This window comes from Panthera pardus, unplaced genomic scaffold, assembly GCF_024362965.1.
Source record: "Panthera pardus isolate Hobbes unplaced genomic scaffold, ASM2436296v1 HiC_scaffold_13, whole genome shotgun sequence".
NCBI classification, from domain to species: Eukaryota; Metazoa; Chordata; class Mammalia; order Carnivora; family Felidae; genus Panthera; species Panthera pardus.
The window spans coordinates 190,990,397-191,010,590 of record NW_026526688.1 but is presented as its reverse complement, the minus strand read 5'-3'; the positions used below and the strand labels follow the sequence as shown (position 1 = coordinate 191,010,590).

General features: G+C 34.7%; 1 protein-coding gene across 13 annotated transcripts in view; it reads right to left on the bottom strand.

The window, feature by feature from the left end:
- The window catches only part of LCORL (ligand dependent nuclear receptor corepressor like), a 167,673-nt gene that overhangs the window by 32,663 nt on the left and 114,816 nt on the right, over nt 1-20,194 (bottom strand). For 12 of the 13 annotated variants that reach the window (XM_019453616.2, XM_053901660.1, XM_019453620.2 and 9 more), the window contains one exon: nt 879-972. The exons of the other annotated variant lie outside the window; for it this stretch is intronic. In XM_019453616.2, the coding sequence (XP_019309161.2) occupies nt 879-972 (94 nt within the window). The remainder of the gene's footprint in view (nt 1-878; nt 973-20,194) is intronic. 13 annotated transcript variants of the gene reach the window in all.

The window sequence follows — 20,194 nt, the reverse complement described above, 5'->3', positions numbered from 1 at the left end:
TCCACAAGACTAATGTTTCTCTAGACAAAAACTTAAAATTTGAAACAAGTAGACAAGGTATATTTGGGTAAAATAATTTGATACTATAAATGTTATCTCTATTTCAAACATATCATTGTAATTTTCAAAGTTTCTCAAACAGAAGCTAACTGTACCTTAAGACTCAAAGCTACTACAGTCTTAGTTGAAACAAATTACACTCTACATCGAAGATTTAAATGTGACAAAAAAGCTTCCTATGCAGTTTGTTAATGGGAAGATGCAAAAGTTACTAAATAAAAATCCAAAAATCCAACAGAACAGCATTTCACTGCTAATTATTTTCACTGCTAATTATTTATTTAATTAATGAGAACTTTGAAAGCATGAAAGGACTTTTTGTGGTGCTTACTAGATATATATTATTGTATATATTATATAAAGTTTGCCACCACACCTAAAGCACAGTGAAAAAAAAATGTAAACATTATAAGCTAACTGTAAGAATTAGTAAGTACAGTACTTTTAAAATTTGTTGATTGTTTAAAAAAAAATTAAATAGTGAAATCACATATTTCCCTTAAAATTGCCTCCTGAGTACTGAATTTTAAATTTTCTTTACTCGTCCTGCTTCTTGGTTTGTAGTCTATGGTTAAGTTGGTAGTTCATTTTAGTAACATGAACTAAAGTTTGGTGATTGTTCTGATAACTTTTCTTTAACAGAAAGAATAAAAAAGAAAGAGAAAGGACGAATGAAAGGTATGAGAGACACACACTTATGAGTGACAAAAATTCTGGAGGAAAGCTATATATGTCAATCTACTCAAAGTAGTATTAAGAGTTCTCTGTAGAGATAATTTTATATTAATATTAAATTATATTTCCTAGATATTGCTTACCCAGCCATTGAATTTTCAGAAGAAGGATCACATATGGATGACTCTTCAGATTTTATGCTGGTTTTCTTTGTAGAGAGATCTAACACTCCATCCCCTATAATTTTTGCAAGAGAAAAAACTTTATATTTGTGACAAATAGGTAATCCTTACATTTTAACATTTCATATTTTGCTGATCTACTAATTCATGACCTAAAAATTAACACCTGTATTTGACATGTGGCCATTACCAACTCATTTGGTGGTTTTAGCAACAGGACATGACTGGGAAGGCACTACATAGGAAAAAAGAACAGAGAAGGAGCTGGCATATCATAAGTGATATGAAGAAACAAACAGGCTATGATACAAAATCTGTTTAAAAGCAACACTTGGTCACCTTTCCCACTGTTGTGCAGTGAACAGCCATTTAATTGCTTATCCATGATTTTTTTTCTATTCAAGGCTGCCCAGATGATGCTCTGAGAAAGTAGGAATGATATAAGTTGTACAAAACAGAGACCACAGAAAAAAATGATGATGAATAAGAGAACAATAACTAGCATTTACTAGGACTAGCAATATGTGGAACATATACTTTGGGTAGTAAACTGTGACTCTTATGTATAACCAATGTATTTTTAGAATTCAGTGTAAAATTTTACAGTTTTAAATAACTGAAACATAGACAGTTGAATCACTGTCTACATAATATAGTGTTTCTATCTGTTACTGAATGAAGACATAACCAGTAAGAATATGACATCTTAGGAAAAATAGCCTGTTAGAAAACAACTGCTTAAGTATTTATTAAAATGTAGTTATTTTTATTATTGTTATAATATTGAATTTCCATAAATAAAATCAATGACTCAGACATGTTAATCTGACAAATCTGAGGGTCAAAAAGAATAAACATAAACTATGAATTGAAAACACAGCACTCAATAATACTGTGAATATTTCTTTACTGATAGTTAAAAAACTGAAAAGTTATAAAGAATCATTATAAGAAAACATATGTCTAAAAAATATACTAAAAAATTCAAGCTGGTTTAAAAAAAATTCAACTGGGTTTTATTGTTACCATATAAATTCATCTAACACTTAAGTGCCCTGCAAGATACAAATACAGGAAAATAAAACAGTCTCACTCATAACCTATTATTATTGTGTATAATTCAATAATAATTTTATGGAATGCCTACTATGTGAAAAGCACTATTTTAGGAATTTAGAAGCAGCAGTAACAAAGGTATAAAAATAAAAAGTACTTACTGTCATGGTACCAACCATGACCAACCAAACATGTTACCTGGGGGAAAGCTTCTATAAGGAACAGTTTGTGCAAAGGTTGTGATACGGAATCATTTCTAAAATGTTTGTGGAATAGCAAAGAAGCCAGGGTGGCTGGAGTGGAGTAACCCAGGCTGAGTGAAATGAGATCAGAAGTGTAGGAAGGCAGGAGCGCCTGGGTGGCTCAGTCGGTTAAGAGGCTGACTTAGGCTCACGTCATGATCTCGCTGTTCGTGAGTTTGAGCCCCACATCAGGCTTTGTGCGGACAGCTCAGAGCCTGGAGCCTGCTTCGGATTCTGTGTCTCCCTCTCTCTCTCTCTCTGCCCCTTCCCTGCTTGCACTCTGTCTCTCTCTCAAAAACAAATAACGTTAAAAAGAAAGAAAGAAAGAAATGTAGGAAGGCAGATCACATTAGGCCTTATGGGCCATAGTAAGAAATTTCTATTTTACTTTGAGAGAGACAGGAAAGGAGGATTGGAGTATTCTGAGCATAAGACTGACACAATTTTAATTTATGCTTTTAAAGGATCAATCTGCTGTGGTGAGAATGGACTGCAAGGGGCTAAGGGTGGAGGAGGGAAACCTGTTGGGAAAGTGGTATGATATTTCTCAACTCTGGGCTCACACACTTTGTTAGTTTCCTGTTAGAATACTCCTAATCCTCTCTTTCTATCCCCACACTCCTCCTAATTCTCACCAAATCTTACTCTCAATCATTCAGGACCCAACTTGGATTTGGTTGGTTGTCATTGTTCTAGGTTCCTATACCTGCAACACTACATTATTTAGCACTTAGCATGCTATATTCTAGTTGCTTATATACTTACCACTGTTAGCCATGCAGACTCTAAGCTATGTGAAGGCAAAGACCATGTCTATTTTATTCAGCCAGATATCCCCACTGCCTAGAATAGTGCCTGGCACACAATAAGTGTTCAGTAAATACTTGCTGAATAGAATTTGGAGGAATTAAAAGGGGAGACTGGACAAGTAAACACAGAATATGGTACACAGAACCTTAAAAAATTGTTAAGTGAAGCATCTCATCCCATGCTGCCCATGAAGCTCAATTTTTTATGCTTTGTCTCCAACTTAACTCAACCCTCATACTTCCTGTGTCCCTAACCACTTGCAGTTCCTCAAACATGCTATGTGGTGTCAGGTCTCTCAAACTGCAGTGCACAGTTCCCTCTGCCTAGAGTGTTCTACCTTTTCGATTTGTCAAACTCCTACTCATCTTTAAAGATCCACATGCTCCCAAGCAGAAGCAGAGTTTTGTTTCCCTTGTGTCAACAGCATGCTATAACACTTATGACACTGTCTTATAATAACTGACTTATAGATCTTTTTCTCCCACAAGACTGAATTCCTCAGGCCAGGGATCTATTTATTTGTATTTCATAAAGAATAGAGTGCTGTAACCCACTGAAAGAAGAGAGAAATGTCCTTTCCTTTACTATCTCATTTCTCTTCTTCAACAACTAAATTTTGCTAACTCAAGACCTTATAAAATCATCTTCTTCAAAAAATCATTACTACCTAATTTATATTCAAATTTAACACTGAATTCATTAGTTTTGATTCTGCTCCTGTTTTATGTAGTTTGTAGCACATAAAACATGCTCTCCGTAAGTCTGTTATTCCTAGTCAATGTTACAAAATGAATTAATGAAATTTCTCCAATTCTAAACTCTTCAAACAAAAGCAACACCAACAATAAATGAGTTAATTAAAAAAAAACACAAAAAACAAACAAACAAAAAACTCTTCTAGACTTTTGATATGGTTGATTTAAAGTTAATTATTCCACAGTCCAGAAATAAGAAAAGGAGATACAAGGAACTCCTCTTCCTCCTTTACAGTAACTACGCAAATTAGGTTGTTGCTCCCTAGCTAGGGCAATAAAGGCATTCTTGTCCTTTTTGGACCACTCCTAGAGACAAGGACCTGGCTGGAGATAATTTTAAGGATGAACTAGACCTAAGTCCTGTTCCATCGTTAAGAGAGCTACCCAAATCAGGCTTATACTCCTGATTCTTCTTTTTTCAAAACTCTAAACAGTGACCAGAGTGAGAAATGCTTTAATTTTTTTCCCCACAGCCTTGTCCCCATCCTAGGGTACCTATGTTAAACGTTTTGCTTTAAACGTATTTGAGAACTTAAGGAACACATTATAGTTTGTTATCCAGTTAAAATGGCAAATATACTCCTTCAGCATATTTCTGTCACACAGTAAAATCACTCAATCAATGAACACTTATGTAGTGAATACAGGATACATAAATATGTAAGTAAAGAATCTTTAGAAAAATTTTAGTTATCACAGAAAATCTCACTTTTTGTTAGCAGTGCCTTAGCCTATACTAAAGTATTTTGCTGATATCATGAACCCGGTAGCTCAAGAGCTAGAAAAACCATAAAGAGTCACCTCTAGGATTGTCCAAATTAGAAAAGCAAAAACAAGAAAAGGAGAGAGACAGCTTGGGAAGAATGACAGAAAATGAAAAGATCAGGAATGGGGGTAAAGGGGATTTTCTTGCTCCTGCTGCTGATTTAGATCTAGCTGTAGTGATAACATCTAGAAGCATCACTCCTTCAGAATGGAGTTAGCACACCATAACTAGATTGTCTTGTGTGTATATGTTTCCAAAGTACTAATAATTAACTTGATGGATAAAAACTAAGTACTTATTATGTATGCTCTAGGGCAATATAAACTAAGTAGAAGACAGACTGAAATTTATTTACCATTCAACTATTGGCAGGTACATAAGGTTGTTTTCGTTTTACACTATTACAAACTATATTGAAATGAAAATCCTTCTGAATGCTTTCTTGTGCTCATGTATAAGAATTTTTCTAAGTTATACACTAGAAGTATAAGTGCCGGACTTTACATTTTGAACTTTAGTAGATATCACCAAATTTCTTTCCCACATCCTTGACAACACTTGGTGGTGTTGAGATTTTTAATTTTTGCTAATTTGGTAAGAAAAGCAAGTTGCAGGAGTAAATTAACAAGAGTGCATTTAGTATGCATTAATGCAAACTTTTAAAGCACACAAAAAGATTTTGCTTAGTAATGTATGAATAGGTTATTATCAGGGGTTGCTTCCAAAAGCAAACAAAAGGATGTGATAGTTCCTTAAGAGAAAGCATATCAGAAGTAAACATGATCAAATAACATATTATTGGTTCTGGGTGACAGGAACATGACTATTATACTGTATACGTCTATACAATTGAAAATTTCCTAATAATAAATACAGATTATTTCCATTTACTAGTTATAGACTGGGTCTGAACACTACAGTTTACTTATTGTCGATCAAACACTAATATGACACGTATAGAATTAAAGAGGGGCCAGTGTAATCTTTCAACAAGGTCAGGTAAACTGTATATATTATACTACAAGAGATAACTTTTTAAATGGACCAATGCTTGAAAAACTGAAATCATGACTAAACTGGGAAATTTCTTGATATCAACACTTTACTGGGTTAATTTTTTTAGAATTCACCTTCTGTTAAAACCAAGATTTGAATTTTCATTAACAGATTTTCAGTTCTGTATTTTCATACAAATTCCTGATCAAGGATCTATTTAAAGGAGACAAATGCAACTGTTATAACATAGAATTGTATTTCACCACTCCAAGGACACCATTCTTTCCTATCTCTAATCTTATGGCCTTTGTCCATTCTTCAAAGTATGCTCTGTGTTCTCTTGGCCTGGCTAACTTCTACACATCCTTCAGAATCATCCCCTCAAACATTTTTCTAATTTTCCCCACAACATACAATACCCTTTGTATTCTTCTATACTGTATTTATGACATATTATTATAATTTGCCTAATTTAGCACCTAAACTCCAATAGGGGAGTTAGTAAGTATGTTTGGAATCTATTTAAGATTTATATTGAATTAAGCATAATTACCTGGCTGATTTTCTCACAATACCCACTCCCTAAGCCGGAGCCTGAAAGCAACAGTACTCCAATACTTATTCACGGACTCATCAATGACTCACTCAATTTTGTCATAATAATAAGCACTGCATACAACTGACTCTAACAAAATAGTCATGTAATCAATTAACTTTGTTCAGCCACTCAGAAAATGACAACACAGTCAAAAGGTTGATATTTATATGGAAGAGAGGGTTAGCGTCACATAGAGAAACTCTGCTTAAGATAAAGAGGCTAAGAATGGTTTTCAATTTCTATATTCGTTAGGTTTAATAATCATACAGATTTTTCTTCAGAAATTATTGTCAAGACTGATGATCATTAATCAATTAATTGTGAATATTACGTACATTAAAAACATATTTATTAACTCCTCACAACACTTTGGGTCTTCAGTTGCTATACAAGGCAAATCATGAAGCTCAGTCCATATTGGAGTATGGCATGGGTCTTTGAAGCCACGTTATCTATTACCAATATTAAATATATAAACATTAGTAAGATTCAGTTCACGAAGACAAGTTAATTTTTTTTGAGAGAGAGAGAGTGAGCAAGCATGAGCAGGAGAAAGGGATAGAAGGAGAGAGAATCTGAAGCAGGTTGCATGCCCAGAGAGTTGGACACAAGGCTCAATCCTATGACCCTGGGATCATGACATGAGTCAAAATCAAGAGCCAGACGCTAAACCAACTGAGCCAACCAGGCACCCCAAAGCAAGTACACTTTAATGAGAGGAGACAATATCACATAAATTTTAAATTCAAAAAAATTTTTTAATATTTATTTATTTTTGAGAGAGAAACAGAGCATGAGCAGAGGAGGGGCAGAGAAAGGGAGACAGAATCTGACGCAGGCTCCAGGTTCTGAGCTGTTAGCGCAGAGTCCAATGCGGGGCTCAAACCCACGGACTACAAAACCATGACCTGAGCCGAAGTCGGACGCTTAACTGACTGAGCCACCCAGGCGCCCCGAAAATATCACATAAATTTTATGTTGCCTAGAGGGAAGAATATTCCAAATGAAATTTCACAAAAATGGTAATTACTAGCAATAAAACTTTCATCAAAATACTGCTACTTAACATTTAATAATGCTTGATGCAAACTGCAAACCTATGTTAATAAATACCTTAATGTTATTTCTACCTTATGTCTCAGATCACTTCTTATCTATCTCCCTAAATGGGTCTTGTCTTTCTTTTCGCCCCTCAATGTATGGTCCTAGTCAGCCTTTGGCTCTTTCTGGTCTTTTCTTCCTGTACTCTCTAGGAGATTCCTATGATTTAAATTATTAATTTATTCATATTCAGCTGACTTCTAGAACATATTAGTAACTCACAAAAAATCTAAATATATAAAACCAGTATTTTTCTTTAGTGCAAATAAAGTATGCAAAAACAAACAGCATTACCTGTCTTACCCCATTTAGTGCTTATACAACCCAATATATTAATAGGTTTTATAAATTCGCAAATTTTAATAACATTGAAAGTGAAAGACAGGTCAATTATCTTGCCCACAATCATACAGTTGTAAGTAGTGAAAATGCCATTCAAATTCAGGCAGCCACGTTCTAGAGTCTGCCTTTAACCAAAATTCTAATCTGTGATGTTTTAACAAAACAGATTATAATGTTGGCAATGGTGTAATAAGCTTGCATGGCCAAACACGACTAGCTCAGGAACATAATGCTTTTGGAAACATAGCAACATGTTATCAAAAAGCTTAAAAATGTTTACACATTTTGGGGTGCCTGGGTGGCTAAGTCAGTTGAGTGTCCGATTCTTGATTTCAGCTCAGGTTGTGATCCCAGGGTTGTGGGACTGAGCCCCACGTTGGGCTCTGCGTTGAGTGTGAAGCTTTTTTGTGATTCTCTCTCTCTTCTCCTGCCCCTCTCCCCTGCTAGCGCACTCTCTAAAATTAAAAAAACTGCTTCTTGGCCTTAAAAAAAATGCTCACACTTTTTTAGGCATTTTAAGAAAATATTTAACATGAAAATGTTTTCATGTACAAAGACAAATGAAAGATTTCAATATGACTGATAAATGTAATTTTTTTACAACCATAAATATTTAACAAATAGTTATATAAATTATGGTACTTTCACCTGCTTGAGAATTAGGTCTAACATATCCATTAAGGTAATTAATAAAACATGGAAGGGGCGCCTGGGTGGCTCAGCTGGCTGAGCATCTGACTTCAGCTCAGGTCATGATCTTGTGGTTTGTGGGTTCGGGCCCTGCATCAGGCTCTGTGCTAACAGCTCGGAGCCTAGAGCCTGCTTTGGATTCCGTGTTTCCCTCTCTCTGCCCCGCCCACACTCACACACTCTCTCTCTCTCTCTCTCAAAAATAAATTAAAAAACAAAACAAAACAAAACAAAACAAAACATGGAATACTGCAACTGCTATTATAATGTTTTTAAAAGGTAGGAGATAAGGTGCCTCGGTGGTTCAGTCGGTTAAGTGTCCAACTTTGGCTGAGGTCATGACCTTGTGGTTTGTGGGTTCGAGCCCTGCATTGGGGCTTTGTGCTGACAGTTCAGAGCCTGGAGACTGCTTTGGATTCTGTGTCTCCCTCTTTCACTTCCTCTGCTCATGCTCTGCCTCTCTCTCTCTCACACAAAAATAAGTAAACATTTAAAAAAAAAAAAAAGGTAGTATATAAACTTGAATAGAGATATAGACATTAACCATACAGAAAGCCAAAAAATCAAATATAGAATAAAACCTGAAAGTAAATATACCAAATGACACCAGTGGTGGTTTCTAATAAGGATCTGGGTAGTTAAAATATGTGTGTGGACACTTACTTGCATGCATATATTAAAAATTCTTAACCCAAACTTATTTCTTTTAATTCTTTTTTACATTTATTTATTTTTGATAGACAGAGACAGAGCACAAGTGGGGGAGGGGCAGAGAGAGAGGGAGACACAGAATCCGAAGCAGGCTCCAGGCTCCGAGCTGTCAGCACAGAGCCCTACGCGGGGCTCGAACTCACAAACCGCAAGATTGTGACCTGAGCCGAAGTCAGACGCTTAACCAACTGAGCCACCCAGGTGCCCCTCTTAACCCAAACTTATTAATAAAACTTATTAATACAGACTTATTGACAAAATAATCCAAAGTGGAAAAAGCATTCCCTTGGGTTTACCCACATTTTATTTTTAAATTGTTTTTATTGTTACTAGTTTAACCACCAAGTTCAGAGTCATAGAGGAAATAACCAATAAACTATCAGAGTAGCACATCGATTCAGTTTTTCCTTCCCTTATTTGGCTCCCTCTATAAGCATGTTTTTAAAAGGGAAAGTTATAGTCTTTCTGATGCATTTTTAGTGTATATATTCCTGAAACCCACAGAATTCATTCATCTACATGTAAATTAAAGTACTTACAGTGAATTTAGGATGTAAAAATAAATAACACTAAATTTCATTAGACAAATATTACTGGTAAAGTTAAATGACATTTCAACAATTTCACCAAATACCATTTTAGAATTTCAATGCAGCTCTTTTTCTTTCTTCAGTTATTCCTACAAGTACTGAATTAAAACAAAGTTTCAAAGGCTTCAAGTCCATACTTGAAAAATATTTTTTAAACAGGTTATTTTTCATCCCATGTATTGCACTACTCTATAAGTTCAAGTTTTAACATTTTACTTTAAATGTGGGATGTATACTTATTACAACAATGTCATATTGGAAGACTTTACATTTGTTGACCACACATTTGATAGTGTCTGTCATGCTTATTCAAAACTTATTTATGTTTTTTAAAAAACTTTTTACTGAAATATTCATAATAAAAATGCACAGAAGTATATACAGTTTAATAAATTTTCACAAACTAAACAGTCCTATGTAAACAGCGCCTAGATTACCACCTTTCAACCAAGAGACACCCCCACCATATCACCCTCTAATCATCAACTCACCCCGCCCCCACATATCCTGACTTCTAACAGCTTTTGTTTGTTTGTTTGTTTGTTTAAAGTAGGGTTCATGCCCAACGCTGAACCCAACATGGGGCTTGAACTCACAATCCTGAGATTAAGACCTGCTTAACTGAATGAACACTCCAACTTCTAACAGCTTTGTATGTGTGCACCTTGACGCAGCAATTTCACTTCTAGGAATGTGTCCTAAGGTAAAAATCAAGATTGAGTGCAATATTGGGGCGCCTGGGTGGCTTAGTTGGTTAAGTGTCCGACTTCGGCTCAGATCATGATCTCGCGGTTTGTGAGTTCGAGCCCCACGTTGGGCTCTGTGCTGACAGCTCAGAGCCTGGAGCCTGCTTCGGATTCTGTGTCTCCCCTTCTCTCTGTCCCTCTCCTGCTCATGCTCTGTCTTTGTCTCTCAAAAAAAAAAAAAAAAAGACAGTGCAATATCTTAGTTCAAACATATGTTTACTTATATATCTGAAGACAGGATTAAATATAATGTTATCCACAAAATTGAATACTACTCAAAAAAGTAAATGATTCTGTAGAAAAATATTTAGTAACATAAGAATGTTTAAAAATATTATTATATATTTTTAAACTGAGAGAGAGTGTACACAAGCAAGAGAGAAGTGGGGAGAATCTTAAGCAGGCTCCATGCTCAGCACAGAGCCCCATGTGGGGCTTGATCCCACAACCCTAGGATCATGACCTGAGCTGAAATCAATTGTTGGACACAACCAACTGAGTCACCCAGGTACCCTTAAAAGTATGATTTTAAAAACACAAGTTGCAGACGATTATATTATGTATGATTTGTGGGAGTGAGCTCTAGGAAGACAGAGTGTGAATGTGTGTGTATTTTTTTTCCCAGAAAATGATTTGGAAGGATTGAAAACTTAACAGGAACAGTTACCTCTGGGTGGCTAAGGAAGGATAATTTTTATTTTCTTCATCTGCTTATTTATTTTCTAATTTTTCTATAACACATAGCTTTTATACTTCATTCATTCAATTAGTACTTATTGAGTGGATATAATAAGCCAGTCATTTTCTTAGGCACACAGGAGATAACAGAAAACAAGACAGAAAATGTTCCTGCTCTCATGGAACTTATTGTCTAGAGGGGAAGACAAAGAAAAGATAAATCAATAAAAAAAAATTTCACAAGGTGATAAGACTTACCATGAAAATAAAACCCACTAACAGGACACAGTAATAACAACAGCAGGTGGAAAGAGGTTACTATGTTGGAATAAATGATCAGGCAAAGCCTCTGAGAAGGTGCATGTGTTCTTTTTAAAAAGTAAATTATATCAAGATAAAATTCAAACACACAAAAATATAGAATGATCCTCCCATTATATCCACTCTTCAGTTTCAACAATTACCTACATTTTTGCTATACTTGCTCCATTTATCCCTAATTACTAAAGTATTTTAAAGCTAATTACAGATGTCACATCATTTCTATATCATGCATCTTTAAAACATATAAGCATTTTCATACATAACTATACCAATTCCTTGCTATCCTCTAACGCCTGGTTTGTACTGAAATTTGCTCTACTGAGTCCTTAGGATATTAACTTTTTGAAGAAGCTAGGTCATCAGTTCTACTACAGACCATTTTACATTACACTTTGTTTTGTTTCTTGTGGTCACTTTGTTCTATTTCCCAGTAATTCTGATAAGACTTGAATTAATTCTAAAGCAAATGGTTCTCAAACTTCTGAATCTCATAATTTCAGTCTTAAAAATTACTGTGGACCTCAAAGAGCTTTTGTTTAGGTGAGTTATATCCGTTTATATTTACCATATTATAAATTAAACCAATAAATTTAAAAAATATCTCTAATTGATAATAACTCTATAAATGTGTTTTTAAAAACATTTTAACGAAAAATAACACTTTCAAAGTAAAACAATGAGGGTTTTTCTTATAATTTTGCAAATCTCTAATGTCTAGCTCAATAGAAGATAGCTAGTCATATATGCTTCTGTATTCAATGTATTTAAATTTACTAGATCATGTAGTCTCTAGCTGACTTCATTACATATTTGTGAGAGAATGAGAGTGAAAATGACAAATAACTTATTTAGTTTTCACCCGGGGTATCCCCTGAAAAAGTTTCAGGGGTTCCAAGAGCTTCCTAAACGACATTTGAGAACCATTGGCCTAAAGAATTACTTAGAGGGGCACCTGGACTCTTGATTGTGGCTCAGCCCAGGACATAATCTCACAATTCGTGGGATTGAGCCCTGTGTCCAGCTCTGTGCTGACAGCACAGAGCCTGTTTGGGATTCTCTCTCTCCTTCTCTCTCTCTGCCCCTCCCCACTCATGCTCGCTTGTTCTCTCAAAATAAATAAACTTAAAAAAGAACTGCTTAGATTCATATTCAATGTTTTCTGCAAGAATACTTCAAAAGTGATACAACATTTCAGAAGGCACATAAAGTCTAATTTCAATGATGCTCAAGTGATCACTGTGTTCTGATGGTGATAGTCTGACCCCACCATCCATTGTAAAGCTCCCCAAACAATCTTTCCTCTAATAGTTTTATCTTCTGATGATGATGTTTGATTCAATTATCTTATTAGCAGATGCAAAATAGTAATATTTTTAGACTATCACGTCTTCCATATTTATTATCTTAAAGATTCTTCTTTAAGAATCTTCCTTAAATACAATTTGTTTAAGAAAAAAAAAAGGAATTATGCGTAACTTTTTCCTTTAATTGCTCATTTGCACAGTAAGGAGCTGGTACACTACTGTATCTCCAGTGTGGACTAAAGGCTTCGAGAGGCACTTCTATTTTCTGATTATCATAAACTAATGGATTTTAAAACATTCAGCATGCTTCAGTTGCAATTGTTCTTCCTTTTGATGCTCAAATGTTCTCATATTGGCCAATGGGGAACCCTTAACATTGGCTTCTGTATTCTGTTGACAATTCAGCCTTTAGAGCTTCCTTGCTTGTTGGAACAAGATGTTCTAGGCTCATTCTGTACACTTTCTAATCTAGACCAGGACTGCAAAGAAGCAGCTAGCTTCCTTTTAAAGGAAAAAAAATGTTTATTTTTTTAAGTTATTTATTTTGAGACAGAGAGAGCATGAGCATGAGTGGGGGAGGGGCAGAGAGAGAATGAAAAAAAGAATCCCCAAGCACAGAGACCCATGTGGGACTTGAACTCATGAATCAAGAGATCACGACCCACGCCGAGATCAAGAGTCTGATGCTCAACTGACTGAGCATCCAGGTGCCCCTAAAGGCAAATAATGTTTATTTTTATTCTATTATCTTAAGAAGATTGTTTTTAAAGTTTATTTTGAGAGGGACAACTCAAGTGAGGGAGGAGCAGAGAGAGAGGAGAGAGAGAGAATCGCAAGCAGGTTCCATGCCTGATGCAGGGTTTGAACCCCTGAAGCTGTAAGATCATGTCCTAGCTAAAACCAAGAGTCAGAGGCATTTTAACTGACTGAGCCACCCAGGCACCCGAAGGAAAATAATGTTTAAAGACCACAATCCAGGTCTAGTTCAATGTGATTGAGTGGTCACTGCTTTTAGGTACTTCAGTGACCAAACTAGGAAATGCATATTTTTGAAAAGAAAAGAAATTCATGAATTTGCACTGACATTTCCAATTCACATATAATATTAAAGTGTTTTTACTTCTTTCATTTTACTCTTGTTTTTTTTTTCCCTTACCCTGAAAATCTTGGTTTCCTAACAATGTTAACATGATTACATATTTATCATTTAAATTTCAAAATAACAATGGCAATACTATTACTAATATTACCAAAAGCATTTCTTTGAAGCATCTCCTTGTCCTTAGAATATATTCCACTAAGAATGTACAGTCAAAATACTGGTTAAAGTCACCTCACATAATTCTTTCTTCTGTGTCATATAATGTAGTCAGGTTTATATGCTACATTCTTTCTCACATGTTTAGGGATTGCTTTATTATTTTTTTTAAGTGTGTATTCTTTGGAATATGTAGGATATTTACATAAAATTACACAAGGTCTATTCACAGAACTTCCATCCTTTCCTCTCTGCCTCATCTACGTCACCCCTTATAGGTAACCATGCTGTTAGTTTTTATCTTTCCTGCTTTGTTTTTGCAAACCAGAATATATTTCTAACCCTTTGCTATTATAAATAATGTCCTCAATGAAAAACCTTAAACATATATACACATATATTCTCTCCATATAAAACAGAGAGGTGGACATGAACAAGATCTTAGCAAAGCCATACAAGTCTTGAAAATAAACTTAAATTTTGTTCTTTATGTAATAGAAAACTAAGAGGAAGATTTTAAATACAGAAGTAATGTAAGCTTTACTTTATTCAATCTGAGCATGAGAATACAATTTTGGCAAACTGATAAATTCAAAGTTATGTTAAGATATTCATTATGAAAGTTATCTCTTCAGAAGGAAAACAGATGAAATTACAAAGAAAACTAAAATCTGATGTCACTTAGAAACCATGTGGTGCTAAAGTGGCCAATTTAGTATCAAACTATAACAAATATTCAGGAAAAATGTAATGGCCACAAAGGAAGTTGATCTTTTCTTCCTTTCTGTCCTTCTTTCTTTCTTTTTATGCTTCATACAACTAATTATGTTAGCCAAGTGATGGGTTGTTTACATGGCAACATTTATGGAACATCTGACTGCAAAGAGCATGATTTTTTGTGATATTCTTTATAAGACAGAAAAATGAAAAATCCAGTTCATATATTCTGTAACAATTATATTTCTTGCCACTCTATAATCTTGACTATAGAAAAAGCTTTCAATAGCCTCTTGATTTTTAAGTAACTGAGGCAATCTTCATATAGTTCCTCAAACATAACTGACTTGTTCCTGCTTTTATTGATTTCTGATATTTTTGTCTTTGTATCTGTTATTTCTTCTACCTGGAATGTCTTGCCCTCAGATCTTCATATGGAGTACTTCTCATTATTCAAGTCTCTGCTCAAACTCATTTCCTCAAGAAGACCTTACCTAAATAATCTGATCTAAATACCTGACCATCTTACCTAAAATAATCTTCCTAGTCACTCTTGATATCTTGCTTATTGATTCTTTTGGAAAATAAGGGGCACACTGACAGGCATATTTTAAAATGTTACAAATAACTTCTGGAAATGAAAAATGTAATAACAAATTAGAAACTCAAGATACAGGTTAAGCAGTGATTAGAATAGCTCAAGAGAGAATTAGTGAATTTGGAGATTGTTCTAAATAAACTAATCAAGATGCAAAACAAGGAGACAAAGAGGTGGAATATATAAAAGAGAAGATAAGAGACAGGATAGAATGAGAGTATCCAAAATATGTCTCGGTAGATTTTGACAGGCGATAAAGTGAGAGCTACAATACATTTGAAAAGATAATGGCTAAAAAACTAACAATTGATGAAAGATATTTGGCCTGTTAATAGAAACCACATGATTAACAATCAGAATAAAGTAAAACTACACCCAAACATATTCCAGACAACCTGCAGAACACCACAAACAAAACAGAGAAAGAGACAAAGACAGAGACACTAGAAGTACAGAGTATGAAGATTACCTATAAAGGAAAGATGATGAGTTGGAAGTTTTAGTAACAATGGAAGCCAAGACACTATCAGCACTGCTAAGTGCTGAGAAAAAAATAATTGTCAGTCTAAACTAGTATACCCAGAAAAATTATCTTTGAATAACATACATTAAACATAAAAAGAATCAGGGTGCCTAGGTGTCTCAGTCGGTTCAGCACCTGACTCTTCGTTTCAGCTCAGGTCATGATCCAAGGGTTGTCAGATCAAGCCCTGTGTCAGGCTCCATGCTGAGCATGGAAGCCTGCTTATTAAGATGCTCTCTCTCTCTCTTTCCCTCTGTCCTTCTCCCCCGCCTGCATGCTCTCTAAAATTAAAAAACAAAAAAAGGAGAAGAAGGAGGAGGAGGAGGAAGAGGAGGAGGAGGAGGAGGGGAAGAGGAGGAGGAGGAGAAGGAGGAGGGGGAGGAGGAGGAGGGGGAGGAGGAAAGAAGAAGAAAGAAGGGAGAGGGAAGAAGAAGAAAGAGATGAAGTAGTAGTAGAAGAAACTGAAAAAAACCTTGGAGTTCACTATCAATAGAATTAAAAGAATTAAAATTTCTGTTCCCAGAGTAAATCTGAGATATGAGATAAAGGAAGGAATGGTGAGCAAAGGAAATGGTCATCATATATGTAAAGCTAAACAAAAATTGATAATATAAAACAAATAGTTATAATTAGATTAGATTATTTAGATTAGGTTAGATTGTGGTGTGATAAAAAGAGAACTAAAGTTCTGATAAAATGGCTGTATGCATTGGGATAGGTGACAAGATACTCTAAGTTCTTTACATTAAGTGTTCAGTTAATTACACACTAAAAAATTTCTAGCATAACCACTAACAGAATAGCAAGAGAGTATATAACTTCAAAATCAGCAAAGAAAAAAAAGTGAAATAAAGGAAAAAATGAAACCTAAAAGAAAATAATGAAGGAGGGGAAAGAGCTAAACAAACAGAAAGTACAAAATAAGATGGTGGAAACAAATAATTAGAAGGGTGAGAAGTGCTACAAAAGAACACAAGCTGCTATAAGAAAATATAATAAGAGACCCAAACTAAATTTTGGTGGGAATTAATAAGAATGTGTACACATGTGTATGTGTGCATGCAATTTAGGAAGTGTGGAGGAGGTTTTCTTAGAGACGTGGTGTTTAAAAGACTTGAAAAAAGCCAAGTTTTATTTAGAATAAATTGGTGTGGGTAGAGAGTGGCTTCTACAAAAAGGCAATGGTATGTGTGAATGTTCTGAGGCCTGAGTGTATGACATATTGAAGAAAATGAGAAAAAGCCAGAATGAGGACTAAAACAAAAGAGATTTTAGATTTTATCCTAAGGACAATGAGAAGCCATTAAAAGGTTTTAAGCAGTGGACTGGTTTGCCTTGATTTGGAATTTTTAAGTATCTTCTATCCCTAGAGTCAGGGCGTATTAGTTTGAAAAGGGCATGGATAATCTAGATATATTATGTTTTCTTCTTCAGTTTAAATAAAATATGGTATAATTTTAAGCATAGAACATAACATTTTCCTCCATGTCTTTAGCCTTGGAAAACAAAAGCTCAACATAGAAATCAAGACGAGTCATTTTATTGCCTTCACTGGTAGACACAGAAATATCTTCTGAATTCTGTATTCTCCTAATAGAATAACAAAAGACTTCATTTACTGTAAACATAATACCATAAAACCATAATGGCTCTCTTAATGACAGTTTAACATCTCAGCTGACAGCTTCACCCACCTTAATCTTAGCCAAGAAACCAGACTAGTAGTGACAGTAACACCAGCAAAGGATACTTAATAACAACTAAACATATCACTGAAATTCATATAATTTATTCAATGCAGTCTCCCATTGCTCACTTGAAGCCTAGTTGATATTAATCTCATACATAATTTGATTTTTTTTAAGAAAATCTTATTCAAACTAGGAGCTATGCTTTCCAAAGGTTAGTTTACTGGTAGCAGTGTGAAGTAGTAATTAAAAAAAAAAAATTTTTTTTTTTTTTTTTACTTATTTATTGCCAATTAGCTTGAGGGAAAATAATTCTAAAAGTGCCAAGACATTGCAAGGCAGTGCAACAACTAATGTTCACCATGACACTTAATGTACCATATGTTGTTTAGGAAAGTATTAAGGTATTTCAGGGTATTTTCCATCTAGAATGTTTCAAATAAAAAAAATTCACTGCTAAAAAATCATAAATCCAATGACCAAGTCTCAGTTCTCATTTTTCTTGTCAGTAGCATTTGAAATCAATGATGATTTTTTTAAAAATGTTTATTTATTTTTAGAGAGAGACAGAGTGTGAGTCAGGGAGGGGCAGAAAGAGGGAGACACAGAAACAGAAGCAGGCTCCAGGCTCTGAGCTGTCAGCACAGAGCCCGACGCAGGGCTCGAACTCACGAACTGTGAGATCATGACCTGAGCTGAAGTCAGACGCTTAACTGACTGACCCACCCAGGAGCCCCTACAATAACGATTTTTAATCCAATACATCATACATCATACATGTAGTAGGAATACAAAAATGAAGAGAGAGGTTCCTACTTCCAAAGGATATATTATAGTGGAAAGATAAACATGGAAACAATGGCAATGCAACGAGAAATTTACTATAATGAAAGCTCTACCAGAATATCCACTGGACTTCATGGCAGATTTATACCAAGGGCCAATGACACGCTGTTTCATCTCTGCCCACATTTGATCTTGTTTTGTATAGGACTGGTAAGCTCTTCCTGTATTTTGCAATTTAGAAGGTTTTTACTTTGGGCCTAGATTAAAGCGAAAATTAAAAAAAACATAATATGCTAACGTTATTTCTACCTGTTTTTAACAGTGTGCCAGGGCAAAAAAGAATCACTGGTACAAGCAATGCATGACTTACTTCCTCCCAGTTTCTGAGGTTCAGAGTATTTATACAAATCTGTAGAAATGGAAGTACACAAAGAAATATCTCTAACATTTGAAATACCTGGCTGGAATGTACAATGGAGAGATAAATGGGAATGTTTCCTTTGGGGTAACTATATTTTAAGTTAGTCTAGAGTTTGTGGAAGAGAGGGCAGGAAAATGATGAATATGGAAACTGACTTATGAAGAACAATCAAAAAGATGAAAAGATTTCCATGGAAAACATAAGTTTAGAGAGACATAATAGTTTCAATAAATATTTACAGCACTAGTAGAAGGACTAAATTGCTACAGATGGGAGGAAAAACTCTTAAAGATTAGCATGGAAAATAGAAGTCTTAAAGATACAATAATTTCTATAAATTATTTATAGTACTGTTAAGTAAAACATTGTTGCAGATAGAAAAAATTAAAATGAAGGATGGATATTTCAGATATATGACCTTAATTGTCAGAGCTGTCAAACAAAGATTTTTTGCAAGTATTTACTGTCAATCAGCGGTTGAATTACCATCTCTTACAGTAGAGAATAAAAGAACCCTATACTGGGGCAGAGGCTGGATAGGATATTCTTTTGAGTATCTTTTTCTTTGCTTAAATGGCTAATTCTATTCTGCCAACTGTTTTTGCCTATTCTTCTACATAGTTGTGTTTTTCTCATTTGCTGCAGTTTTGTTCTGTTAGTTGAATGGTTGCCAGTTACATCAGTTATAAATACTATCTCCATTTGAGGCTTGAATTTTCACTCTGTTCATAGTGCCTTTATAATACTTAAGTTCATTTCAATACAATAAAATTTACAACATTGCTATAGGGATTGTTATTCTTGCATCTTAAGAAATTCTTCCTTCTTATTTTGAGTTTGGTAGGATGTAATTGTTTATATTTTCTTTCAGTTTTTCTTTTCACATTTAATCCTTGAGCCCACTTGAATTACTTTTGTGAGTGGTGTAAAATAGGAATCATCTTTTTTCTTTATGGGGTACTACAATGGGTAACCAGTTCCCCTGGAACCATTAATTCAATACGCCATCTTTCCCAGTGATTTATAATGACATCTCTGTCTTGTACCAGATTCCACCAATGTTTGGAGAGTTTCCGGATTGCTAAATTGTTCTACTCATTTTTATATGGCCAGCAGAACCATGTTTTAACTTTACTGCACCAAGTAAGTGTTCATACGTTTTAGAGTGACTCCCTCAGCCACGCTTAGTTTTTCTTAGCTCTTTTAAGTATTGCTCATAAATTTTAGGATTGGCAAGTCATTTCTGACAATAAACCCTATGAGAATTTTAATGGGAATGAATCTGTAAACATATTAAGCATGAAATGCCATCTTTTAGAGTCTGTCCATCCATTTAAAATACAATTGCTTATTTTGGGAGTCTTGTGTCCTTCACTAGTTTTATGTTATCCATAAAGTTTTAAATGGCTTATTAGTTTCATTCTTAGATGTTTTGGTGCATTTACTGCTTTTGTTGCTATTGTAAATAAGATTTTTTAAACACAGGATTGTCTAACTAGGTGGTTGCTGATATGCAGTAATATATACTGATCTTGTGAGCAGTACCTTTTTGGAACTTTTTATCAGTTCTGATAAAC